Below are 24,334 nucleotides of genomic sequence, written 5' to 3'. Positions count from 1 at the left end.
CAATAAACTAATAAACACACACAAAACACCGGACACACCTCACGCAGAGGATCAAATCAGGATGGAGCTGTAAAACAGAGAAGCTCATGCCTGCTTTAGTAGGAAGCTCGGGAGAAGCACCTCCGAGGAGGCAATGTTTTAGCTGCAATCCAAATGACCAGAGGGAACCGGCAATGACAAAATCCGGAGGGAGAGCAATAGAGGCAGAGCGAACAGCTGCCGCCACTGGCTCTAAGGCGGGAAAGAGCATTGTTTATCCAGGAATATAAAATAGCTGCAGGAGGCAGGCAAGGAGGAAAATGGTTCCAGATGACATCAAAGACCTCACAATCTCAGATCAAGACTTTGGATTTTATTCTAAGTAGAAGAGAAAGTCATCAAAGGGTTTAAACAGGAAAGTCGAACTATCAGATTTTTTTTTTTGCGGTACGCAGGCCTCTCACTGTTGTGGCCTCTCCCGTTGCAGAGCACAGGCTCTGGACGCACAGGCTCAGCGGCCATGGCTCACGGGCCCAGCCGCTCCGCGGCATGTGGGATCTTCCCGGACCGGGACACGAACCCATGTCCCCTGCATCGGCAGGCGTACTCTCAACCACCGCGCCACCAGGGAAGCCCGAACTATCAGATTTTTATTTAAAAAGGATCACTTGGTTTTCTTTATGGGACTGGTCTAATCTAGCTCCTATGTGAAGTAAGCAATTCAGGGAGAGTGTAGAAGACCTTCCTGAACACACAGCGGTAGGGACGTCAACGGAAGATGAGTAAGAGGACTGGCCTGGGAAGCAGCGGACGCTCAGCTGGAGTCACATACCATGAACGGTGTGAATGCAATGAACACAGTGGGAAACTCGTGCTGGGACACTGCAGCCCCAGGGGAGAAAAAGGAAACAGTGGGAGCTCATCCAGGCTGTACAGAAACAAAGCAGAAATCACGAAAACTTATTCCCGCATCTACAAACTCCTAAGGGGCCAAAAAGAAACCAGGCTGTCCCATTTCAGGGCTCCAAAGAACTAAGTAAGGGGGTTGATGTCAAGGCTTAAAATAATGCCTATGTCTCCTGCCACCACAGTAACTCAACACCGAAGAGCTTTCCCGAAAAACCTACAGAACCTCAGAGAGGGCAAAACAATCAGGACATCTCAAATTCCTAAGAAGTGCAGCTTAAGCGTACAAGAAACACTTGTGAGCGCTATACATTTTACCATAACACCCCAGAAGCTTCCACCCTGAGTATCAGCTGCCTATCTTTTGACCTTTTATACTGGAGTGTCTACGGTGTCTTGCAGAAAAAGAAAACAGCAAAGAGACTTTGTAGGTCGCCACAGAACTGGACTGAGAATACTAGCTCTGATGGACACCCTATCCCGCAGTTTCTCCACGGATAAACGCGTGCGGCACACAGCGCCTCGTCTAAAACCGATGACAATGAAAGACGGCACGACCGAAGCACGCATACCGGAGCCGCACCACACTTCAGCCAGGTGGCAATCGCTCTCGCCAGGTTCTTTGCAAAGATCCACCACGTCTCTGCAGATGGTTTCCGGAGTAACTGGGACTTCCGTGAAGTGCTGCTCGTTGTTGCTGAGGTACACGGTAAGAAACATCTGGAAACAAAAGGAGAAACACAACAGTTATCAGTACTGTCTACACTGGTGCTGGTCACTTTTTACTCACCTCGGATTCCTTTCCCCAGATGGTCTCAGTTGAAGTGCAAATGCACAACAGGACCGTCTGGCTGTTCCCTGGCCTGAGGAAGGGAGGGACCTGGAGCTCGGCCAATGGACACCGGCCCCCCCTCTCCTGGCAGTGCCTGCAGAGCCCTTGGGGATCCCCGGAGCACAGGCAAATCAGTGCATACAAAAGGTCGTATTAAATTTTCTTCTGGGAATTCCCTGGCAGTCAAGTGGTTAAGACTACCTGCTTCCAATGCAGGGGACATGGGTTCAATGCCTGGTCAGGGATCCCACACGCCCTGTGGTACGGCCAAAAAAAAGTCTTCCTCTGACATTTTATTCATGTTATTTGTTTCCCAAATACTTATGTAGTTCTTAGTATGATGTGCCAAACCCATACTACAAATAGATCTTCTTATCAATCCTGTGAAGATGATCAGGGGATGATGATCTCACACACACACAAACACACACACACACACACACACACACACACACACACTTATGCAAAGCCTCTTTTGGGAAGGATACACAAGAACAAAACATGTGTTGCTTCTGAGGGTGGGGATGTCTTTTTTTATAAAAAGAAAAGATGCAGGGCTTCCCTGGTGGCGCAGTGGTTGAGAGTCCGCCTGCCGATGCAGGGATCACGGGCTCATGCTCTGGTCCAGGAAGATCCCACATGCCACAGAGCAGCTGGGCCTGTTAGCCACGGCCGCTGAGCCTGCGCGTCCGGAGTCTGTGCTTTGCAACGGTAGAGGCCACAACAGTGAGAGGCCCACGTACCGCAAAAATAAATAAATAAATAAAAAAGAAAAGATGCAGTATCTACTTTTACTGGGAGAAAGACTGCTATTGAGTTTTATTTATTTATTGTGGGGTCTTCGTTGCTGCACGCAGGCTTTCACTAGTTGCAGTGAGCAGGAGCTACTCTTTGTTGCGGTGCACGGGCTTCTCATTGTCGTGGCTTCTCTTGTTGTGGAGCACAGGCTCTAGGTGCGCGGGCCTCAGTTGTTGTGGCACGTGGGCTCAGTAGTTGTGCCTTGCAGGCTCTAGAGCTCAGGCTCAGTAGTTGTGGCGCACGGGCTTAGTTGCTCCACGGCATGTGCGATCTTCCCGGGCCAGGGCTCAAACCCGTGTCCCCTGCATTGGCAGGCGGATTGTTAACCAGTGTGCCACCAGGGAAGCCCAATACTGCATCTTAAAGACACTGCAACTAAAGAATTCAAGTTTTAAAAAAATAAATAAAAATGCATGACAATTAAAAAAAGGAATACAAGTTTTCACACCTATTAAATAACCAAAAATAACCCAAACAAAAAAACCGTTGTTAACTCCCAGTACTGAAGAAACTGAGTGAATCAACAAACAAATTGATGGCGGCAATGCAAGTCAGCACACTCCCATGCTCACTCACTCAGTGAGGACCTATGCCGGGAAGATTAGTGTGTATCAGGATAAAACAAAACAATAAACAAACAAAAACACCAGACAACTTGAAAGCGTAATCCCACTGTGAGAATTTATCCTGTGAAAATAACTCTAATCAAAGAGAATACAAAGCCTGTGAAACATGAACTTGATGGGCCATTATACATTCTGTAAAAATAATTAATGAAACTATGCCAAACACTGGGGGAAATTGGGGTTTTAAGGCTCTACCAAAGCAGAATGAGTAGGATCTGCACTGTGATCACACTGACACAAGGACATCATACAACAGCTGTAGCACCTGCCAACAGTCAGCCACACAGCTTCCCATCCAGCTTAAACCTCGCTGCCCATTACCCCCGAGGTGAGACAGATGCATTAGGCTCTTCTTTTTTTTTTTTGCGGGGGGGGGGGGTAAGGGGGGAAGGAGGGGGAAGGCAGTGCCTCATGGAAACTATGACGGAAACTGGCTAAAACAGCAGACTGGGTGCCTCAAGGATCCGGTCCAAGTAAGGGGAGAAGACAACATGCGTAAGAGAAGACGGCCCACTGGGTCAGCAGGCTCAGCCCCCGGGGGCTTCCCACCTCCTCCCTGCACTAAAACCATGAGTTCTTAAAGTAAGCCAAGTCTCCACTTCCTGCAACCAAAACTCTTTAACTCACATAAACATGTGCAGCAAAGAAAGTAACCCCCAAAACTAGAAAACATGAGAAGCGTACCCATTACAGCTAGAGGGTAACCCAGAAAAAAAAAGAGTTTAAGTGGATAATGTTGAAACAGTAAAATATATAAAATCAAAACTAGAATTTGCCAGGATGAGCTCAGAAGCTTTCACGCTGTTATCAGGTTCTCCACATTCTGATCAACTGTGCTACATAAAGATAGATACATAGTTCTAGGCCTCAACTTAGTCAACACTTTCAAACTGTTCCACAAAATGAACACAGGTTTCCACCCTGCTGCTGCTCTAGATACATATACAGTGCATTTAACGAGAGATAAATAATTTACACTTTAGTACTAAACTGTAGTCCTCCTCAATATTCCCTACCCACACCAATACTTTCTTTGAAGTTCAACACTTCAAACACAGTAACTGTTTTCTTCGTAAATATGAGACCTAGAGGCATTTATTAAATTACAGAAATATTTAATATACAGTATATATATGAAACATACTGTATCAACAAATAAAAGGCTATTACATAAGACAACAGCACCTTATTCAAACGATCCTCCCACTAAGGACCAAAAAAAAAAAAATCTGGATGAATATGTTTAAATTTAAGAGCATTAAAAGCTAATGAGGGGGGACTTCCCTGGTGGCGCAGTGATTAAGAATCCGCCTGCCAATGCAGGGGACACGGGTGCGAGCCCTGGTCTGGGAAGATCCCACATGCCACAGAGCAACTAAGCCCGTGCGCCACAACTACTGAGCCTCCGCTCTAGAGCCCGCAAGCCACAACTACTGACCCCACGTGCCACAACTACTGAAGCCCGTGTGCCTAGAGCCCGTGCTCCGCAATGAGAAGCCCGCTCACCGCAATGAAGAGTAGGCCCCGCTCGCAGCAACCAGAGAAAAGCCCGTGCACAGCAACGAAGACCCAATGCAACCAAAAATAAATAAATTAAATAAATTAATTAAAATTTTTTTTTAAAAAAAAGCTTATGGAGAGGCTTTACCTGGGTTCAGTCTCCAGGCTGCGTCCTTGGGCAGCTTCGAGCTCGGGGGAAGGCAGGTGGAGTGCACATTCCAAGGACAGGAAAGTGAGTGCACGGCCTCCAAGCCGGGGTCCAGCTTGCAGGTCAAACCTGTGGTCACGCCTTCTTAATGACCTTCCCCAACAGATGTTCTTCCCTGTGTGCCAGCACGGCCTGCCCCCTCATCTCCCCAGGTCTTTATACTCCAACACTGCCTTCCCAGAGAGGCCTTCCCTGGCCATCCTGCCTAAAATCCCACCACCGTGCTCACACGTGCGCACACACGTGCACCTCCACTGTCTCTCCTTGGCACAGTGACCATCATACCAAATATTATATTTATTTCACTTGCTTTTAATATCTGTCTTCCCTGCTAGAACATAAGCTCCACGAAGTCCAGGGCTTTTTCTGTTCCATACAATATCCTCGGCCCCTTGATCTGTGCCCGGTCTGTGACAAGCACACAATAAGTATGTGTTTGTGAATGAATACGTCCAGTAGCTGTTACTGCACTTGACAGATTCACCTCTGATTTATTTTCAGAGTAAGTGTTCCCTCGGGTATTGACAGATGGTAGAGCAGATAGTATACAGCACAGCTACACGCACTGACAGAAATTAGCTTCCTCTCCTCATTTCTTCAAGCTTACATCATGCTACGTCCTCCTACTTCTGTTTCAACATTCTTTTCATTCATGAAAGATATATAGGCCATCTATTTTTGTTTTTTTTCTTTTTGCCACACCGCCCAGCTTGTGGGATTTTAGTTCCCCAACCAGGGATCAAACATGGGGCCTCGGCAGTGAGAGCACTAAGCCCTAACCACTGGACCACCAGGTAATTCCCTATAGGCCATCTATTTTATGGTTTAAGTTCTAATGTAGAAATCATCCTCACTAAATAGTTATTATAGCACACAGCACAAAATTCAAGAGAGAGAGAGAGCACGCTGCGTGGAGAGGACTCAGCCAGCCCAGAGGAATAAATACCCCAATGTGGCTCCCTTCTTCTTATATCATCCATCCTACCACTCCCCACTGGATAAACCCAACTAGATAGTCGGACGGCAAGGGAGGCCATTCATGTGGCTTATAGAAGTCAACCTCCTGGGGCATAAAGCAGGGTAGAGACAGGCCATGCTCAAACTCAATTACTTCAACCTCTATGTGGTTAGAGAGGGTCCTTGAGCCACAATCGAAACAGAATGAGAACACACGATATAGGAAAGAATATCCCAAGCAGAGGGAATAGCAAATGTGAAGGCCCTGAGGAGGAACCAAGTTCGTCACATTTGTGGAAGAGGAGAGAGAGCAAGAGGAAAGGATTATAGGAGGTCAATTTAAAGAGGCCAGATGATGCAAGACCTTAGAGGCCACTGGTCCTCAAGATGTGGTGCGGAGAGAGGGTCTTTAACTATGGATGGCTAGGTCCCATCTTCAGAGCTTCTGATTCAGTAGATCTAGGATGGGGACTGAGATGCTGCATTTCTAACGAGCTGCCACGTGATGCCGATACCTGCTGCCCTGGAAACCACAAGCTGAGAACCACCGTTCAAAGGCCAGAGCAAGGAATTTGGATTTTAATCTAAGAGACCATTGGAGGCAAATCATTAGAGACAAAAAGTAGATTAGTGGTTGCCAGGGCTGGGGGAGTGACTGCTCAGAGGTACAGGGCTTCTTTTTGGGGTGATGAGAATGTTCTGGAATTAGTGGTGATGGTTGCACCGTCTTTTAAACACACTAAAAAACACTGAATTGGATACTTCAAAATGGTGGTACGTAAATGATATCTCAACTTTTTAAAAAAAAAAGAAGTCACTGGAGGATTCTGAACAGGGTATTGAAGTCATTTTTGTGTCATTTTAAAAAAAATCACTCTGGCTACTATATGAATAGACTACAGGGGGACAGGCACGGAAGACCAATTAAGAGGAAATGTAGCACATAAAATGAGATATAATGGTAGCACAGACTGCAGGTAACAGCAAAGGTAGTGAAAAATGGCTGGATTGGGGTTATATTTTGAAGCAGAGCCAGCAAGACTGGCTTAATGGACAGAATATGGGGTGTGAGTGTAGAGAGAAATTAAGAGTGAACGTGGATTTGGTGTCTAAGCAACGGAGTTAAGAGTAGAGTGACTTACTGAGATGAGGAAGGTGGAACGACCTGGGGAAGGGCCCACAAGTCAGGGGTCTCGTCCAGAAGTCCTACAGAGAACAAGGATCCAGCAAAGGACTGGGAAAGATCCATCCATAAAAAAACCAGAAAGAAACCCAAAGGAGTGTGGAGTACCAGAGACCAAGTAAAGACAGTGCTTCAGATGAAGCTTAGAGATCTCAGAAATGCGGGCTGAGGACCGGTCCCCAGGCTTGGCAAGGTGGAGGCTGCTGGGCGCCTTGACCAGCGCTGGCTGAGGAATGAGATTGAAGGCCTGGTTGAGACAGGCTGAGAACCTGAGGGAAGGATGCAGAGACTCAGAACAGAAAGACAGAAGAAACGGAGCCACAGATGGAAGGAGACAGAGTGAAAGGGGTGCTTTGTTTCTTCTTTATTTCAACATGGAGTTTTTACAGGACGCTTTAATGGATGGAATGATCCAGTCAAGAGGAAATGATGTGGATGATGCTGAATCCGTATCTCTAGCCACTGCCTGCTCCCTAGACTGCCCAGCAGTGATCTGCGTCCGGAGAACCCACAACCACTTCATGCTAGGCTTGGCCAAAGCAGTCCCGTTCTCACTTATTTTCTTTGTTGTAGTGATTTTACTTTTTAAGTTACAAAGATAGTTTACCTTTATTTTGAAGATTTCTTAATTGGACACCACAGCATGGTGACAGCGATATAGCTGGAAGGGGTGTCTTTGAGCCATGACAGTATGACAGCTCATGTGCAGCTGAGAGCAAGTGTCTTCCCATCCACACCAGAGAAGCGGTGGGGGAGAGGGACCACCCACCGGGCCCAGCTGCTCCTGATGGCCATAATACCTCTAACTGCTACACTTCCCCCTAGAAAATTCTGATTAGAACACAAAGCATCACACCATTTGAAATCAACCTTTAAGACTCACTTCACCCATCTTTAAATTTATAGACTTTAAGTATGTCCCCAAGTTATAAAGGTTAACTATCACTTGCATTTATATATCACTTATAATTTTAAATCTTTTCATTATAATCTGCCCACAATCATGGGCTTTACTGATAATTTATAACTATTTCAAATTTTATAGAGAAAGTGAAACGGGCATTTTCTCAATAAGTATCAATTCTCTTCTTAACTTTACTTGGAAAAGGAACAAAAAAGAAAAAAGATGTGGTTGTCAAGTGGCGGGGTGGGGGGAGGGATGGACTGGAAGTTTGGGGTTAGTAGATGCAAACTATTACACTTAGAATGGATAAACAACAAGGTCCTACTGTATAGCACAGGGGACTATATCCAATCTCCTGGGATAAACCATAATAGAAAAGAATATTAAAAAAAATAAAAGAAGAATGTAAAGAAAAAAGAGAAGAGGGTCAAAACAGAGGGCTGGTTAAACTAATCTATCATGTTAACCTGAGAAAAAGTAGGCACACATGCTCTTTATATTGCTACTTTCCTTTCATCTTTGTTTCATAAGTGTACTGTGCTACAAAAGATAAAAGAATTCTTCAAAATGTAATTTAATTACCTAAAAAATAAAACAAAATCAAGATGAAGCTGTTTTTATTTCATTTTGATGAAGCAGTTTTATCAGCATGTTGAAAACTTACTAAAGAAAGAAATTTTAGCCTATTCTATCAACTAAGTCCTTCTGAAAACACCTGTGGCCAAGAATTCATGATTTTTAATGATAAAAAATAAAACTGCTAAATCTTAGAAGGAATTTAGAAGGAAAAAGCACAAAGAGCAAAACTTTCAAAAATGTGTCAGTTATGTATTGTTTTATTACAAAACAGTATTCACCATATCTTACTATACAACTGGAAAAATATATGTGCATACACACATGTAATACATGCAAAGAAAAAAAAAAGGGGCCTGGAATTAAATTCACCAAATTAACAGTAGTTATGCCTTGGTGATAAGATTAAGAAATAAATTTGGGGGAGCTTATCTATGCTTAAGTTTTCTAGAATGATTAAACATCACTTGGATAATAAAATTGATTTTTTTTTTTTTTTTTTTGTGCGGTACAGGGCCCTCTCACTGTTGTGGCCTCCCCTATTGTGGAGCACAGGCTCCGGACGCGCAGGCTCAGTGGCCATGGCTCACGGGCCCAGCCGTTCCACGGCACATGGGATCCTCCCGGACCGGGGCACGAACCCGTGTCCCCTGCATCGGCAGGCGGACTCTCAACCACTGCACCACCAGGGAAGCCCTAAAATTGATTTTTTAAGGAATCAATAATGAAATTAGTAAGATAAACATAAAGTACCATTTTTATTCCCTGGGCCCTTGCTGTGAGATATGTAAGGCAAATCAATATCTGTCTGACAATGCTTTTCTAGGGTTACCATACTGCCTTAACTTTAGCCGGGGACTAAAAATAAAAAATCAAGAAATATATCTTAAATGTCCATTAGAATGGAATATTATTCAGCCATAAAAGGAATGAAGTACTGATGCGTACTACACATAGATGAACCTTGGGAACATTATGCTAAGTGACAGAAGCCAGACACAGAAAGAAACATCCAGAAAATTCAAATCCATAGGGACAAAAACTAGATAAATGTTTAGCAGCGGCTGGGGGGCAGGCAGAATAGGGAGTGACTCTGGAGGATGGAGTTTCTCTCTGGGGTGATAAAAATGTTCTGGAATTAGTGGTGATAACCTTGTGAATATACTAAAAAAAAAAACCCTACTGAATTATATACTCTGTAGGGTGAATTTTATGGTATGTGAATTATATCACAATTAAAAATGCCTACTACATACTTACTATGTGAGAAATATAAAAATCTCTTAAAAGAAATAAAATTTACTCATGAAAAGATTAGAGAACAATTTAGCACCAAATTACATGAGTGAGGCTGTAGGTAAAATGGAAATTCAGAAAAGAGAAAGATGAATGTGATCTGAGGTACACTGAGGTTTCAACAAAGAGGCATAAATTAATGGAAAGCATTAAGAAATAATAGAAAAATAATAATCTATAATAACCTTACTTCCAAAATGCCATCTTTTCCTGATGCTTCAGATTTTTTTTTTTTTTTTTTTTTTTGCGGTACGCGGGCCTCTCACTGTTGTGGCCTCTCCCGTTGCGGAGCACAGGCTCTGGACGCGCAGGCTCAGCAGCTATGGCTCAGGGGCCCAGCCGCTCTGCGGCACGTGGGATCCTCCTGGATCGGGGCACGAACCCATGTCCCCTGCATCAGCAGGCGGACTCTCAACCACTGTGCCACTAGGGAAGCCCCAGATTTTCTTAAAACACCATATTCTCAAGAAAATAGAGGTGACTTCCTTAGCTTCTTTCCCATATGGAAGCAAGGAAAATGGAGTTCCCTAGAGTTAAATCCCCTGGGAGGCTGCCGTGAGAATCCTGGTTATTCTTACTGACTCACAAATGTGTTCCTGGGAACTTGTGACATCAATTAACTTCATCATAAACAGTGCAGCAATAATCAGATCAAAACAACACATGAGCCTTTACAGCTGCACCTGCGGCTACGAGGACAATAAATTGCTGGGGCATCTGAAAATGCTCATGGCGTCTAGCTTGGATGGAACAGAGGAGATGGCTTTTCTTCCCTTAAAAGCTGGTCAGCCCTTCTCAGTGACATACAGACATCAACTGTTAACTTCTTTCCAACTTGTAAATCAAGAACTTCATTTTTTTATAGTATGAGCCACAAAGAGAATAGATTACCCAATAAACAACAAGAGTCAAATCTAGAATATACTTAAGAGCAGAGGCGATAACAGACAGATCACATAGGGCAATACAAATGGTAAAACTTGGGGGTGGGAGGATAAATTAAATTAAAACAACAAGGCATCACTTACAACTATTAAATTAGTCTTCTATTAAAAGATGATATAACAGAGATGAGGTTGTGGGAAAGTGATTCATTCAAAGACATAATGATGGTACTAAAAATTGTTAAAAATCCCGTTTAGAAAGTAAAATGAATCATGTATCAAAAACCATAAATTTATGTATACCTCATGAATTATCCCTAGAGAAATAAATAAAATGAAGAAAAACTCTAAATGCCTGAAGATTTTCACTACGGTGCTAGATCAATAAACAGCAAGATAGAAAACTAAATATCCAGTAAGTTAAGCAAGGAAAAGTAAGTTAAAATACAACTGCTGGAAGGACTATGACCCAGCTACCAACTACTCTAAGTATAGTGTTAGAAAAATGGTAAGAAAAAGTTATAAAACAGTAATATTAAGTTGTAGATTGTAACCTTTTAAAACATCTGGGGACTTCCCTGGTGGTGCAGTGGTTAAGAATCCACCTGCCAATGCAGGGGACACGGGTTCGAGCCCCTGGTCTGGGAAGATCCCACATGCCGCGGAGCAACTATGCCCGTGCACCACAACTACTGAGCCTGCGCTCTAGAGCCCCCGAGCCACAACTACTGAACCCACGTGCCTAGAGCCCGTGCTCCGCAACAAGAGAAGCCACCGCAATGAGAAGCTCGCGCACCGCAACGAAGAGTAGCCCCCGCTCGCCGCAACTAGAGAAAGCCCGTGCGCAGCAACAAAGACCAAACGCAGCCAAAAATAAATTAAAAAAAAAAAAGTCTAAAACATATGGACACAGGAACTGACTTGTATGGAATATGTAAGTGAAATCCATGGTATTAGGAGATCGGATATAGATGTCACTTTAAATTTGTTTAAATCTCAACGTTAATATATTTTTACAGTAATTTACAATTTAAAAGTACACATAACACAATACAAATTGTGATAAAACAATGTGAAAATATTTCAGTAAAAATAGTAAATGTGGTTCGATTCTTAAAGTGATCAATCTGAAGAGAAAGAAGATTCAGGGAAAGATCAAACACTATGTTAAGTTGGGCCAGGCCACACCTCCCCACACGCTGTGCACGGTAATTCACACCTGTCATGTCTGAAGGAAGGTTTGCCTTTCCAAACATCCAAAGTCACAGACAATTTTCACTTAAAAAGAACAGATCAAAGATTTATTTTTAAGAGTTCCATTTTTACAGGACATGTATTCACTGTAACTATAATGTTATGCTATTAACACAAGAATGACTCATTTCAAAGAGGAATTATTTCAGATTAAAATTTGGAAGACTTTTCCAAGAGGAAATTAAAAAAAAAAAACTGGCCGGTGCATTTACAAGAAATGTACTTGTGTCAGAGGCCAAAGTTTATTCCTTTGACTGAAAAAACCATGTGAAGTTCCACAGAAAGAAAAAAAGAATTAAGAGTTTAAGACGTTCCCTGTCAGAGAAAGGAAATTAAGCTTTGCAATAACACCTTCAGAGCTTTGATTTACAAAAACTCAAATTGCTTAGGTTTACCTAAGAGGGGAAAAAAAAAACAATGTAAGAGGAGAAAAAAATTGTCCTTTAGAGAAAAATGAACAATCTGTAAAAAGAGTGACATAAATCCTCTGCAATCTTACAACTCACAGGAAACTCACCATAGGGACAGCCAGGTAATAATGCTCGTAGTGAGATTAAAGTCAAGATGGGTTTTGTATTTAATAATTCCTCTGTGGAGAAAGAATGTCATGAATGAAGGAAGCCCCCAGACTTCCTGCTAGAAGAGGATGCTGCCACTAGGCTTCCTATAACTGGTCAAGAAAAACACCTCTCTTAACACTCATACATCCAGAAAGGGGATTTGATTAAGACATAGCAACAGCAACCAAAGCTTCTTTCAATCTCTCAAATGCACAGAGCCATTCAGCCCAACTATGGCTTACAACCCTGGAAGGGGGTTAGAAATGAGATGCAGAGAGTTCCGATCTTCCGGGTTTTCAGCGTCCTGCCCCTTGGAGTCCCGGCTGTCTGCTCCCGTGGTCGCTCTGCTGGCAGGGACCGTGCACCGAAACACCCGGTGGCTCACTTGGCTCCCTATCTTGGACACACTCCGCCCTAGAGGTGGGCTGGGCTGCCGGCCTTCTGTAGGAAGTGCGCTGTCCCGTTACCCCAGTTATCCCAGCCTGGTCGGCCCTTCCGCCTCGCCCCCCATCTCAGTGGGCAACCCAACAGAGGTCTCTGTGGAGCCTCCCTCAGGAGCAGCGGGGATACAGCTTTGAGTCCTTTCCCTCAAACAGATACTCTCCAGCCTCCCTGATGATCAGTCCAACCTTATTACAGTTATCTGATGATCACTGCTTAGAGAGGCCTATTATGACTTCTGAGCCATCTCTCCTGCCTAGAGTTTACTCTCGAGGCCATTAAACTGCTTTATTAAATTTTCATCAATTACCATGAGTTACATCTACTAATGTTGTATTAAAGATCAATGATATTTAAACCTACTTCTACACTAAGTATACCACTCATACACCACATGTACTGCCTTTTTAGCATGGAATATTTTAAACATCAGTCCATCAGTTTCTATGAGATATCTGAGTTACATAAAAAAAAATTATAAAATCATATTCAATGGATTTTTTTTTTTTTTTTTACATCATAAGCTATTTCTTTGGTCACAATAGCAAGTGAGTAGAATCTAGAAATCAATGACACATTCGTCTCAATACCAATTTGAACAGTCCTGTTAGAAAAGTTCATCACAGGGCTTCCCTGGTGGCGCAGTGGTTTAGAGTCCACCTGCCGATGCAGGGGACACGGGTTCGTGCCCCGGTCCGGGAAGATCCCACATGCCGCGGAGCAGCTGGGCCCATGAGCCACGGCTGCTGAGCCTGCGCGTCTGGAGCCTGTGCTCCGCAACGGGAGAGGCTGCAACAGTGAGAGGCCCGCGTACCGCAAAAAAAAAAAAAAAAGTTCATCACATATGGGATATCCTAGCCATTCATTCAGTGTTACCTAGAGTCCACAATCATTTTCTGAGATAATTACCATTCTGGGGAAAATGACACAGCACATATGAAGTGGTTACTTTAATTGTGGGAAAAATTCATTACATACTAAAAACTAGCTGGTCTTAGGTATCTGATTACATAAGCACTTCATCTATGTCATCAGAACAGTCACCTCCCCTGAGACTGAGTCTTATCCCATCAACGTCAGTCACTTTGAAGAAGTTCCTCCTTCAGTTTCCTCTCAATCCCCCCCAAAAAAAAAAAAGCACTCCTTTCGGGCTTCCCTGGTGGCGCAGTGGTTGAGAGTCCGCCTGCGGATGCAGGGGACACGGGTTCGTGCCCCGGTCCGGGATGATCCCACATGCCGCGGAGCGGCTGGGCCCGTGAGCCATGGCCGTTGAGCCTGCGCGTCCGGAGCCTGTGATCCGCAATGGGAGAGGCCACAGCAGTGAGAGGCCCGCGCACCACAAAAAAAAAAAAAGCACTCCTTTCAAGGAGTACTACTGAACTGAAAACTGCAGGATGAGTAAGACAAGCAGGAAGAGGGCCATCCAGGCAGAAAAACATCACACGTAAAGGCGTGAGGAAACCTAGCACGCTATCCTCACTGCAATCCTGGAACTGCTGAAACAGGAAGGTGGGAGGACAAACAGAAGAGACAGGTCACTTTTTAACCAGTGAGCCGCAGCTGCGCCGTAGAAACCTACAACGTACAAAACTTGTTTTACACACACAGGGGATTATGGCAAAGTCAGATGGCGCAGAGCAGGTGGTGGACGGCAATATACAAGAGGGTGCAACTTACCGTGAGCGAAAGGAAAACGGATCAGGCCCCACAAACAGTCCTAACGCAGGGTCCCTGGGAGCATGTGCGAGGTGGTGAGCAGATCTTCCAGAACTGCCCCTCGATCCCGAAGGAAGGTCGGCTGAGCAGTGAGGAGGCGGCTGCTCTTCCATTCAGCACAAAGCAAACACACTATTTACTCCCCCTCCATGGGTGCTGGGTTGGAAGTGCTGACTTGTTCTGTGTTTTGAGTCTTTCAATCACTTCCACTGCCCACTGAGAGGCAAAATATTCTGGAAGTCTATCTTGACACAAAAAGGCCGAAATCGAAATCTACTGGGCTAGACAATAAAGAAACTTTGTATCTAGCTAAGGAGGTTATATCATAGTCTGTAAGTAATACAAGTCAGTCTGGAAGAATTCTGGAGGGGGAAGAGACAGACTGCTGTTTCAGAAAGACCACCACAGGGTCTTCCCTGGTGGCGCAGTGGTCAGGAATCCGCCTGCCAAGGCAGGGGACACGGGTTCGAGCCCTAGTCCGGGAAGATCCCACATGCTGCGGAGCAACTAAGCCCGTGCGCCACAACTACCGAGCCTGCGCTCTAGAGCCCACGAGCCACAACTACTGAAGCCCACGAGCCACAATTACTGAGCCCGCATGCCACGACTACTGCAGCCCATGCGCCTAGAGCCCGTGCTACACAAAAAGAGAAGCCACCACAATGAGAAGCCCGCGCACCGCAAGGAAGGGTAGCCCCCGCTCGCCACAACTAGAGAAAGCCCGCGTGCAGCAACAAAGACCCAACGCAGCCAAAAATAGATAAATTGATTAATTAAAAAAAAAGAAAGAAAGACCACCACGAAGTAGTGTAAGAAAGATCACCACGAAGAAGTGTACAGATGGGTTGAAGGCATGAAGAACAGTAAGGGTAAGAAGATAAATAAGGAGAGGATCACCCCAGTCCAGGCAGGCGAGGGGTGATGCAGAAGAGGAGCACCAGGGGCTAGAGAGGAGGGGTCCGTGACAGTGATGAAACCATTATGGGAGAAAACAGAAGAACGGAAGGAAAGCAGGATAACGCCCAGGTCTCCCGACCACTGAAAGCAGCAAGCAAAACCTACCAGAGAAAGGATCCTATCTACCTTTAAAATAAAAGTGTTATCCAAAATAGCACCCCCCCGCCCCGGCAGTGGTTGAGAGTCCGCCTGCCAATGCAGGGGACACGGGTTCATGCCCCAGTCCGGGAAGATCTCACATGCCGCAGAGCGGCTGGGCCCGTGAGCCATGGCCGCTGAGCCTGCGCGTCTGGAGCCTGTGCTCCGCAACGGGAGAGGCCACAGCAGTGAGAGGCCCACGTACCACAAAAAGAAAAAAAAAAAAATAGCCCCCCCTTTCCAGGAGATCAATAAATTACCAAAAAACGACCTACACATCACAAACCAGGTATCAGTTAGCAACTAGATATTGTTGGGGTGCAGAAAAACACTGGCACGAGGAGACCCTTTCTAGAATTCAAGTCGCCTCTGACTTGAATTTCCTAGATTGCTAGCTGCTTTGTATTTGTCAATAAAATGAAGATTATCACAGCGTTTAAAAAAAAAAAAAAAAGGAGGTCAAGGAACTTGTAGGTGAAAGTATCAGAAGCTTCCAAGGTGGCGTGGTCACATGGTCAAAGGCACAGTTGTTGTAAAACACTTGCAGGGTTATGGCTTCTGTAAGAAACCTGATGTGCCCCTCTCCGTTTAAAGAACCACGGGGACAGAAGGCGGCTTTCTCTCAAGCGCTGCAAAGCTCTCTAATGATATAAAAAGTCTGGTTTCTCTTTAGTCCCATAGGAGGAGCTTGTGGACATGTTACCCTCCCCATCCCTGTCCTGGTCTTAATCCCAACCCCGGGCAGGTGTTACTGTTTCTTCTCTCACCCCTGAAGCTTCTGAACGCCTAGAGCAAGTCACACACTGTGTGGACTGAGCTCACATCCAGTTCACACTAACAGCTGGGCCCTCGGTGTGATAACGCTTTTATCCATCTTAGGTGGTTTTCTGTAGTCTTCCCATGACGTGGGTTATCAGTCTTCGCACCTTTCCCAGTTCTTTCGCTCTGGCACCGCCATCATCCATTCTCACACAGCAACGGAGGGATCTTATCTAACCTCTCAGATTATGTCACTTTTACTGCTTAAAACTCTTCCAGTGGCTGCCACATCCCCTCCCCTGCCACCTAAAATCTTCGCCCCAGCCCAGGAAAGCCTACACGCTGCACCTCTCCACCTCCGCTCCTGCCACCCGCCCCCCAGCCTGCTAATCTCCAGCCTCACCATCCCCATTGCTTCCTCCGGGCCTTTACACCAGCCCCTGGGAATTCTGCCTACTTGATATGCCCCTCCCACAAATCTTCACAAGACCAGCCCCTTCCTGTCATTCAGGTCTCAGCCGAAATGTCACTTCCCTGACCATCCAATCTAAAGCAGCCATCCCAGTCACATGATGCTATTTAAATCCTACACACCTCTCATGTTTTGTTTTTTTACTTTCCATATCCGCCCCCCTCCAAGCCCCACACTAAACGTCTTGAAAGGTAAGCTCCCCGAAAACTCTCTTCTTCTTTCCTGTGTCCATGGCACTTAGAACCGTGGCTGGAATACAGTGGATGTTCGCTAAAAATACCTGTTGAACAGATGTTGTCTCCAAAAGGCCATCCAAAAACAATCAGCAGGTTAATGAGGAAGAATGAAGAGCGATGATTTAATGTGATGTCGTTTGACATCAGTCCCTAGTTTACTTCCGATAAATTCATCTGACTAAACTGAATCACTATTGCTCACTATACAGACAACCCTGGGGCAGCAAGGGGAGATGCTGTCACTCTGCCCCCGCCCGGAGATCCCACCAGCAGCGGGCATTCCTTCAAGTCACTGCTGTCCCTCTCAAGCCGCTGGAAATGACTGCACAATGACGATGGCAATCTCTCAGCAGACGCCACGCTTTCCTTGCCCTCCACGGCTCCCAACACGCCTACGCTACTCTGCCCTTTCTTTCCTACCTCATCACCTTCACACCCTGTTTAAAGATACCGTCAAAGAAAGATTATCCAACACCCCTCATACAAAAGGTAAACATTAAAAAGAAAGAAGAGAGAAAAAAAAAAGGTAATCATTACACCCCTTCTCTTTCTCTGCTGATGTGGAAGAACTAAGATCTCTATGGAAGTATTAGACATAGGAAAAACTAATAGTCACTGAGATGTTTACTCTGCACAGGGTGAGGTCAGCTCCACATCAGTCGAAACTTGGTAAGAAACATTTACCAATCTTCTCATCCAGTTTGGATTTAAATATGGGAAGATACCTCTGTTCTCCTTTTTCTACGTCAAAAATAATTATAGTTATGCTCTGAAAAGCAATATTTGAAGTTATCATTAGCCAAAAGAACATCATGACTACTGTCCTGCCCAGTATATAAAAACATTCTAGAGGGACTTCCCTGGTGGTCCAGTGGTTAGGACTCCGCGCTTCCACTGCAGGGGGCATGGGTTCAATCCCTGGTCGGGGAAACTAAGATCCCACACGCCATGCGGCTCAGCCAAAACAGAAGAAAACAAACAAAAAAAAACCATTCTAGAACATTTCTTCACAGGTAGACCTCGTTTTCATTTCATTTCTGCCAAGTGACCTGCAGTAAATTACCGAAACCCTTTGAACTTGAAATTCCTTATCTGTTGTATGAGAAGGGGGTAGCCTCGCTTCACAGGGTCATAAGGAGATTATCTGGGATGAGCAGCCTAACCTCGGGGCAGGTGTTGGGCACACAGGGGTTCCAGGAGAAGCTCCCTCTCCATCCTGGGTGGGAAATGAGAGCACAGGGCTTTCACCCATGCTGGTTTACAGAGAAATTGTTCATTCCACTGTGGAAGACCAATACACTGCCTTGACCATTTTTTATTTTTACCACTAGCAGTTTCAACTGGTATTCTACAATAGTTTACTTTCCTAAACTTGCGCCTTAGGGATTTCTGGTAGAAATGTTTCAAATTTAAATAAATAGTACTAAGTTATAAATCTGTTTCTAGAAAACCCACTGAAATATGCATTTCAAAAGGGAAAGTTCAGTATTTACTGGCCCCATGAACATTTTCAATGAAAATCTGGTTCCACTAACCAAATAAATCATTTGTTTTTTGGATAAATTTTATGTAGAAAAGAGCTAAAAATGGCCACAGTGGCTGAGTCTGCGAAGCTACGTTTCTTGCACATGATCTAACTATGTTGAGAATTTGCATTTCTTCGATAAGATAGTTTTCTTTTGATAAGACAGTATGCAGAACGTTTTAAGAATCCTCCTTAATGCTCAGTGCTCCTAAAGGATCTCCTTAATGACTAAGACTTCTTGGCTCTCCCCAACAAGATGAAAACTTTTACTGTCTCACCTACCACTCCAGCGTAAGTATACCTCTCACACGGTCTGTCATCTCTGTGTGCTTTTCTCAATGACATCTGATTAAGGAAAGTGTTCTGTTCAGTACCTAGCACACCGTCAAAAAAAAATGTATTTAAATAATGTTTGACTTGACGACATGGCATGAGCTGAAAAGAACACCCCGGATTCCTGAATTCTTATATCCCATTCTTCATATTCTTTGTGATATTTGTTAGTAGAGAAGGGTGGTGAGAGGTTTACAATACATGACGGCAAATCCTACCAACACGTATTGGTACGCAGTTACCCTATTTGAGCTAGAGAGAGGCTGGACCTCACATGAGCTGCAAGAATGGCTCAGTGTTAAGTTAGCTTTAGAAAGACTTTTTAAGGAGTCTCACACACTATGGTAGATTACCAAGAGATAAAGGTCTACAGTATTCCTTAAAAGCGCCAGAAAAGAGAGGTTTTGTTTTCTTGTTTTTACTGTCTGCTGCTGGGGGGCAGGGGACGTGAAGAGGGAGAGAAAACAGTTCTTCCTAGAAGCAGTGTATTAATAAATGACCCTCCGTGTCCCTCCCAGATAAAGAAGTTCTAAGTTAATTTTTTAAATATAAGCAGGTACACGTTTGTGCTACGTTTCTTTATAAAGTCGAAATCTGGTTTCTCTGAAACAGGTAAAAATACAGAAATTATTAAATGCTTTTCAGCTTTTAATTAGTGTAGCAGAAGTCACAAGGCAACAAATTTCACTACAGCACATGAAATGTGAGATACTTTGCACATTTTTTAAAATAGGTGATTTGTTTAACAGCCTTTGAGAATTACAATTCTATAGAGAACCTACCTTAAACTTTCTTCTGGAATAAAACCTAAACTAACTCACTACATTACTACTCAACAACAAAAAGAAATTCTTTCAGGACGTGGTATAATCATAATAATACAATGTTCCAATGCTATAACTTGAAAGGTTTGTAATTTCAAAACACAATCTCAGTTTGGGAAAATATGTGCAAACAAAACCAGCGCTTCGCTTCCCTGGTGGCGCAGTGGTTGAGAGTCCGCCTGCCGATGCAGGGGACACGGGTTCGTGCCCCGGTCCGGGAAGATCCCACATGCCGCGGAGCGGCTGGGCCCGTGAGCCATGGCCGCTGAGCCTGCGCGTCCAGAGCCTGTGCTCCGCAACGGGAGAGGCCACAACACTGAAAGGCCCACGTACCGCAAAAAAAAAAAAAAACAGTAGGGGCAAAACCAGCACTTCTATATGAAACTAATACAAGTATTTCAGCAGAAGTTAAGCTCTTGGGCTGTACATCTAACGAAGCTGCACCTAGTTGCCTTTAGAAATATGTAAATCCGACTGACCAGGTATCAAACTTCTAAAGGAGCTACTACAATACCTCATTTTTTTTGGCCCCAGACTCCCCAGACTAGAAGCTCAAATAATCAGATATTATTTCACAGCATCATGGGATACCTAGAAATAATTACGATACCTCTGAAGCACCAAAAGATAGGAAGCCATAAACCTAAAAATAAATCATGATTAGTTCAACTGAGCTCTTTAAAATAAGCTATTATTTTCTCGAAAACATTATCCGTATTAGGGCTACATGATAAAATTTGTTTAGGCAGAACACTAAATTAAATAATCAGAAAAACCATTCTCCAAGTCATTAGGGATAAACAGGTCATCACTATTTCATTTAAACTATTAATGTAAATGTGAAGCTGCAATATGGGATTCAAATGTAAAATTATCCTTTGTGCCACTTCATCAAACTGACTGCACTGTAAATACAGTCAGTGGCCACCAGGCACATGTGACTATTTCGATGTAATTAAAATTAAATATATTTTTTTAAAAATTTCAATTCCTTGGTCCCACTAGTCCCATTTCAAGTGCAGTGGCTGCAGGTGGCTGGTGGCTACCACACTGGACAGCACAGATACAGTTCATTTCCATCACAGCTGGATATAAATGCCAAATATATGACATCAACCACTGAGACAGGCAAATTCAAGTCCTCTGGCCTTCCATGTGGCACTGCAGAATACTGTGTGTGGTTTTGTGTGTACATTCTGTTAATTTACGTTTCAGCAGCAAGTACAAACAAAAACTTTGATAAAACTATATCTAAAAGAACAGTGAATGCTTTTAGAGTTAGCTAAGCTCCTTCATAAAAATATTCTTCTTTGAATACAACACTTCACAAAATGAAAGCAATGAAAAAAAGATATCTGATATAATTTTAAATGGCTGAGAAATTTTGCTTTTAATGATGATTTCCCTTTATTTGATAAGTAAATATACTATGAGAGTGGCTCACTAAAAAGTCATACTGCAAATGACCCTTTCTTTAATGAAGAAAAAATAAGGTGTCAAGTATGAAAGCATAATCAGTTTCTCCTCACCAAGTTGTGGAAATATCACAGAACCAGACATACTAACTATGGCAGGTATCTGAAAATGAGTGTAATTATTACCCCCTTTTCTGCAATAACCTATCATTACCTCTATTGTGATTCTCAGCGCTTGTCTACTTATTTTTAGTTAGCCTGCTAAAATGCATCATCCCCTTCTGGTTTGGGGTCCAAGTATCACTTCATGTCCCACATGGAAGAAAATCACTTGATTCTCTAACATTTGGTGAGAAAACACATGAACACAATTTATTTGCACATTTTTAATATAATGCAGCCTAAATATCAACAGCAAATTATTTTTAGCATGCCTTTAAAAGCAGATCAAAAAATTGTACTCTTAATGCCACAGAACTATACACTTAAAAACGGTTAAAATGGTCATTTTTATGTTACGTACATTTTACCCCAACAAGAAAGTATATCAAGGCAACTATCTACTTTCTGAGACTATCCATTTTTCCATATTAAGCATAATGCTCTTCCTGATAAATTAGAATTTTTCAAAGTAATAAATTCAAAACCTCACTTGGTGGAATAAAAATCCATATTAAAAGCTAAAGAGGAGAATATATTTAAGAAAACAGTCTTATTTTCAAGTACCCCAAACATTACAGGATAAAGACACGTATAACATGAGGTTACTAAGTGAAAATTTGTTTCATATTTTTGTGTGTGGCAAGTATAAGAATCTCCAGTTTAACCAATATTGCAAATTCAGGAGAAGTTCTTATCTAGCAACTATTCTAAGCGAGGCAATGAGGCACCAACTGCTTCATAAACAGTAACTCTAATCCTCCCAACCACCCTAAGAGCTACTATCATCCCCATTTTGCAGATGGTGAAATTGAGGAACAAATCAGTAAAAAAGAAAAAAGGGTACAGTCACAAAGGTAGGAGCTGAGCAAATACTGCGCATGCCATCACACCACACAGTCTCATTAAGAGTCTACTGACATTAGGAAAGGCAGTCAGAAGAACCATGCTGCTAAATTAAATATAGTCTAAAGAGCTACATAAATCTTTATAGATTGTGATGATCTGGTATGTAGTTGGGAGAAAGAAAACTTTCATAAGCATTAAGAAAACCCAAAGAACACCTTCCTTCTTCAAGGAAGAAATCATATTGCAACAACGCACATTTGCTGTCTTGCTCCTATTTTTTAAGAAGAATTCACAGACAACTTGCAAAAGTTATTTTAAGGCAAAGAAATGTAAATCCAAGGAATAAAAAATTTTAACAGCAAAATCCCTCACCCTTATCCAATGTCCGTATTTTAATATTGGGCATTCACATCACAAACCTAACTTCATAACCAGGTATTAAACTAAAATAGGATGCATAATGCTATTAACACTTTCAAATTCCCCGAATCCTGGCAGGACAAACTATCCCAAACCATCTAAACTCAATTATCAAATCCAATAAATTAAGTGTGTCCAGTACGTGAAAGTTTAGGGACGCCCTCCTTAAACACAAGCTAGGCGGCCTGGGGACAGAATATTATATTCTGCATCTGTGACTGCATATAAACAAAATTTGTCGCCACTCATTCCACAGATTGTATAAAAGTAAAAGAAAAGTTGTTTCGTTGTTTTAACAAATGAAGCCATAAGAAAACATCGGATGACTGCAAGATGATCCCGCTTCAGTGGGAGAGGTTTAAGTACAACTTCCTCGAGGAAACACTACTGAAGTCTGCATAAGCCATTGCAAGCCTCCAGGTTCTGCGACCGTTGAAGGAAAGGGGCATTTCAAATGTCTCAAACCTGCTGTTCACCTGTGTCCTGGTGGCCACGTCAAAAGCCTACAGAGCCTATAAACAACTCACTAATCTTCTCAGAGGTCTAGCTAAACAAGTTGTGGGAAACAGCAGGAACCAGGCAAATGCGTTTACTGCGATCAAAAAGTTTGAGGTTGCATTTATTAAAACCAGTTTCCAGAAAGAGATAGAGTGGCTTGTCTGCCATCACAGCTATCAAGATCGAAATTCAACTAAAAATAAAGCAAGAGTTCTCTTTTCAGTAGGTATATTTCACTCCAACTTAAAGTTGTTTGTTTAAAGACAAAGCAAATAACAAGATTCCCGGTTCCCTTGTTCTTGACCTTCAAGAACTGCAAAAAGTCAGGACCCAACCAGAGAGAAAAAGAAAAGTTCGAGTGGCTGCCTCACCGACTCTGGAGCAGTTGCTGGAACCCCTCCCCGCGGTGAGGGTCTCCCCGCTCCCGCACGCAGGAGCTTGGGGTGGAGAGCCCCGAGGATGGAGCCGCAGCAGCTCTCCCGAGGTTTGCAACGCAAAGACCACCCGCGACGCGGACTCAGGTCCCCGGGCTCCTCTCGGGACCTGCACGAAGGCGCGCACCAGACCCCCGCCCGCGACCCCGCACACTTCCGACCCCGGCCCCGGCCCCCACCCGCCAGCCCGCTTACCGGCATCATTTTGGACCCGAACCGCATCGAAGCGGACGGCCAGACCGCGGCTCGGAGCCGAGTGGAGGCGCCCAGGGGGTCGCGCGGTGCGGGGGTGGGGAGCGCAGAGGGAGGCCGCCCGGGAGGCGGCGGACCTGTTGCAAAGCGACGGCGGGTGGTGGGGCGGCGTGCGGGTCCGCAGAGTTCTCCCCGCGGTCTGGGGCGCCACCGAGCCCCGGGCCCACCTCCGACCGGGCCCCCGGACGCGGCTTTGTCTACTCAGCGCTCGCGACGGCCCGGACTCCCCCCGCTTTGCTCCGAAACCAACTAATCCCGGGGCCTGGCCCCCGCCGAGCCCGCGCCGGCTCCGCCCCCCGCGCGGAGCCCCGCCCGCGGCGCGCGAGGCTGGCTGGGGGAGGGGAGGACGCGGGGACTGAGCCGCGCGCGCCTGCGCGGGCCCGCGGCAGGAGGGAGGCGAGGCGGCTGGCTCGCGCCCGGGTTGGCGGGCGCCGGGTCACCTT

At 44.4% G+C, this 24,334-nt stretch overlaps 1 protein-coding gene across 1 annotated transcript in view; it reads right to left on the bottom strand.

Moving 5' to 3' along the window:
- The window catches only part of TP53BP2 (tumor protein p53 binding protein 2), a 67,167-nt gene extending 43,042 nt beyond the window's left edge, over positions 1-24,125 (bottom strand). Inside the window, exons 1-2 of the mRNA XM_059997884.1 lie at positions 23,835-24,125; positions 1,458-1,605 (exon numbers count right to left, since the gene is read on the bottom strand). Coding sequence (XP_059853867.1) covers positions 1,458-1,605; positions 23,835-23,861 — 175 coding nt within the window. The 5' untranslated portion in view covers positions 23,862-24,125. The remainder of the gene's footprint in view (positions 1-1,457; positions 1,606-23,834) is intronic.
- Positions 24,126-24,334: the final 209 nt, after the last annotated feature.

Source organism: Delphinus delphis, chromosome 1, assembly GCF_949987515.2.
Source record: "Delphinus delphis chromosome 1, mDelDel1.2, whole genome shotgun sequence".
NCBI classification, from domain to species: Eukaryota; Metazoa; Chordata; class Mammalia; order Artiodactyla; family Delphinidae; genus Delphinus; species Delphinus delphis.
Note: the sequence above shows the minus strand (reverse complement) of the source record. Positions and strands in the feature narration are given on the sequence as shown.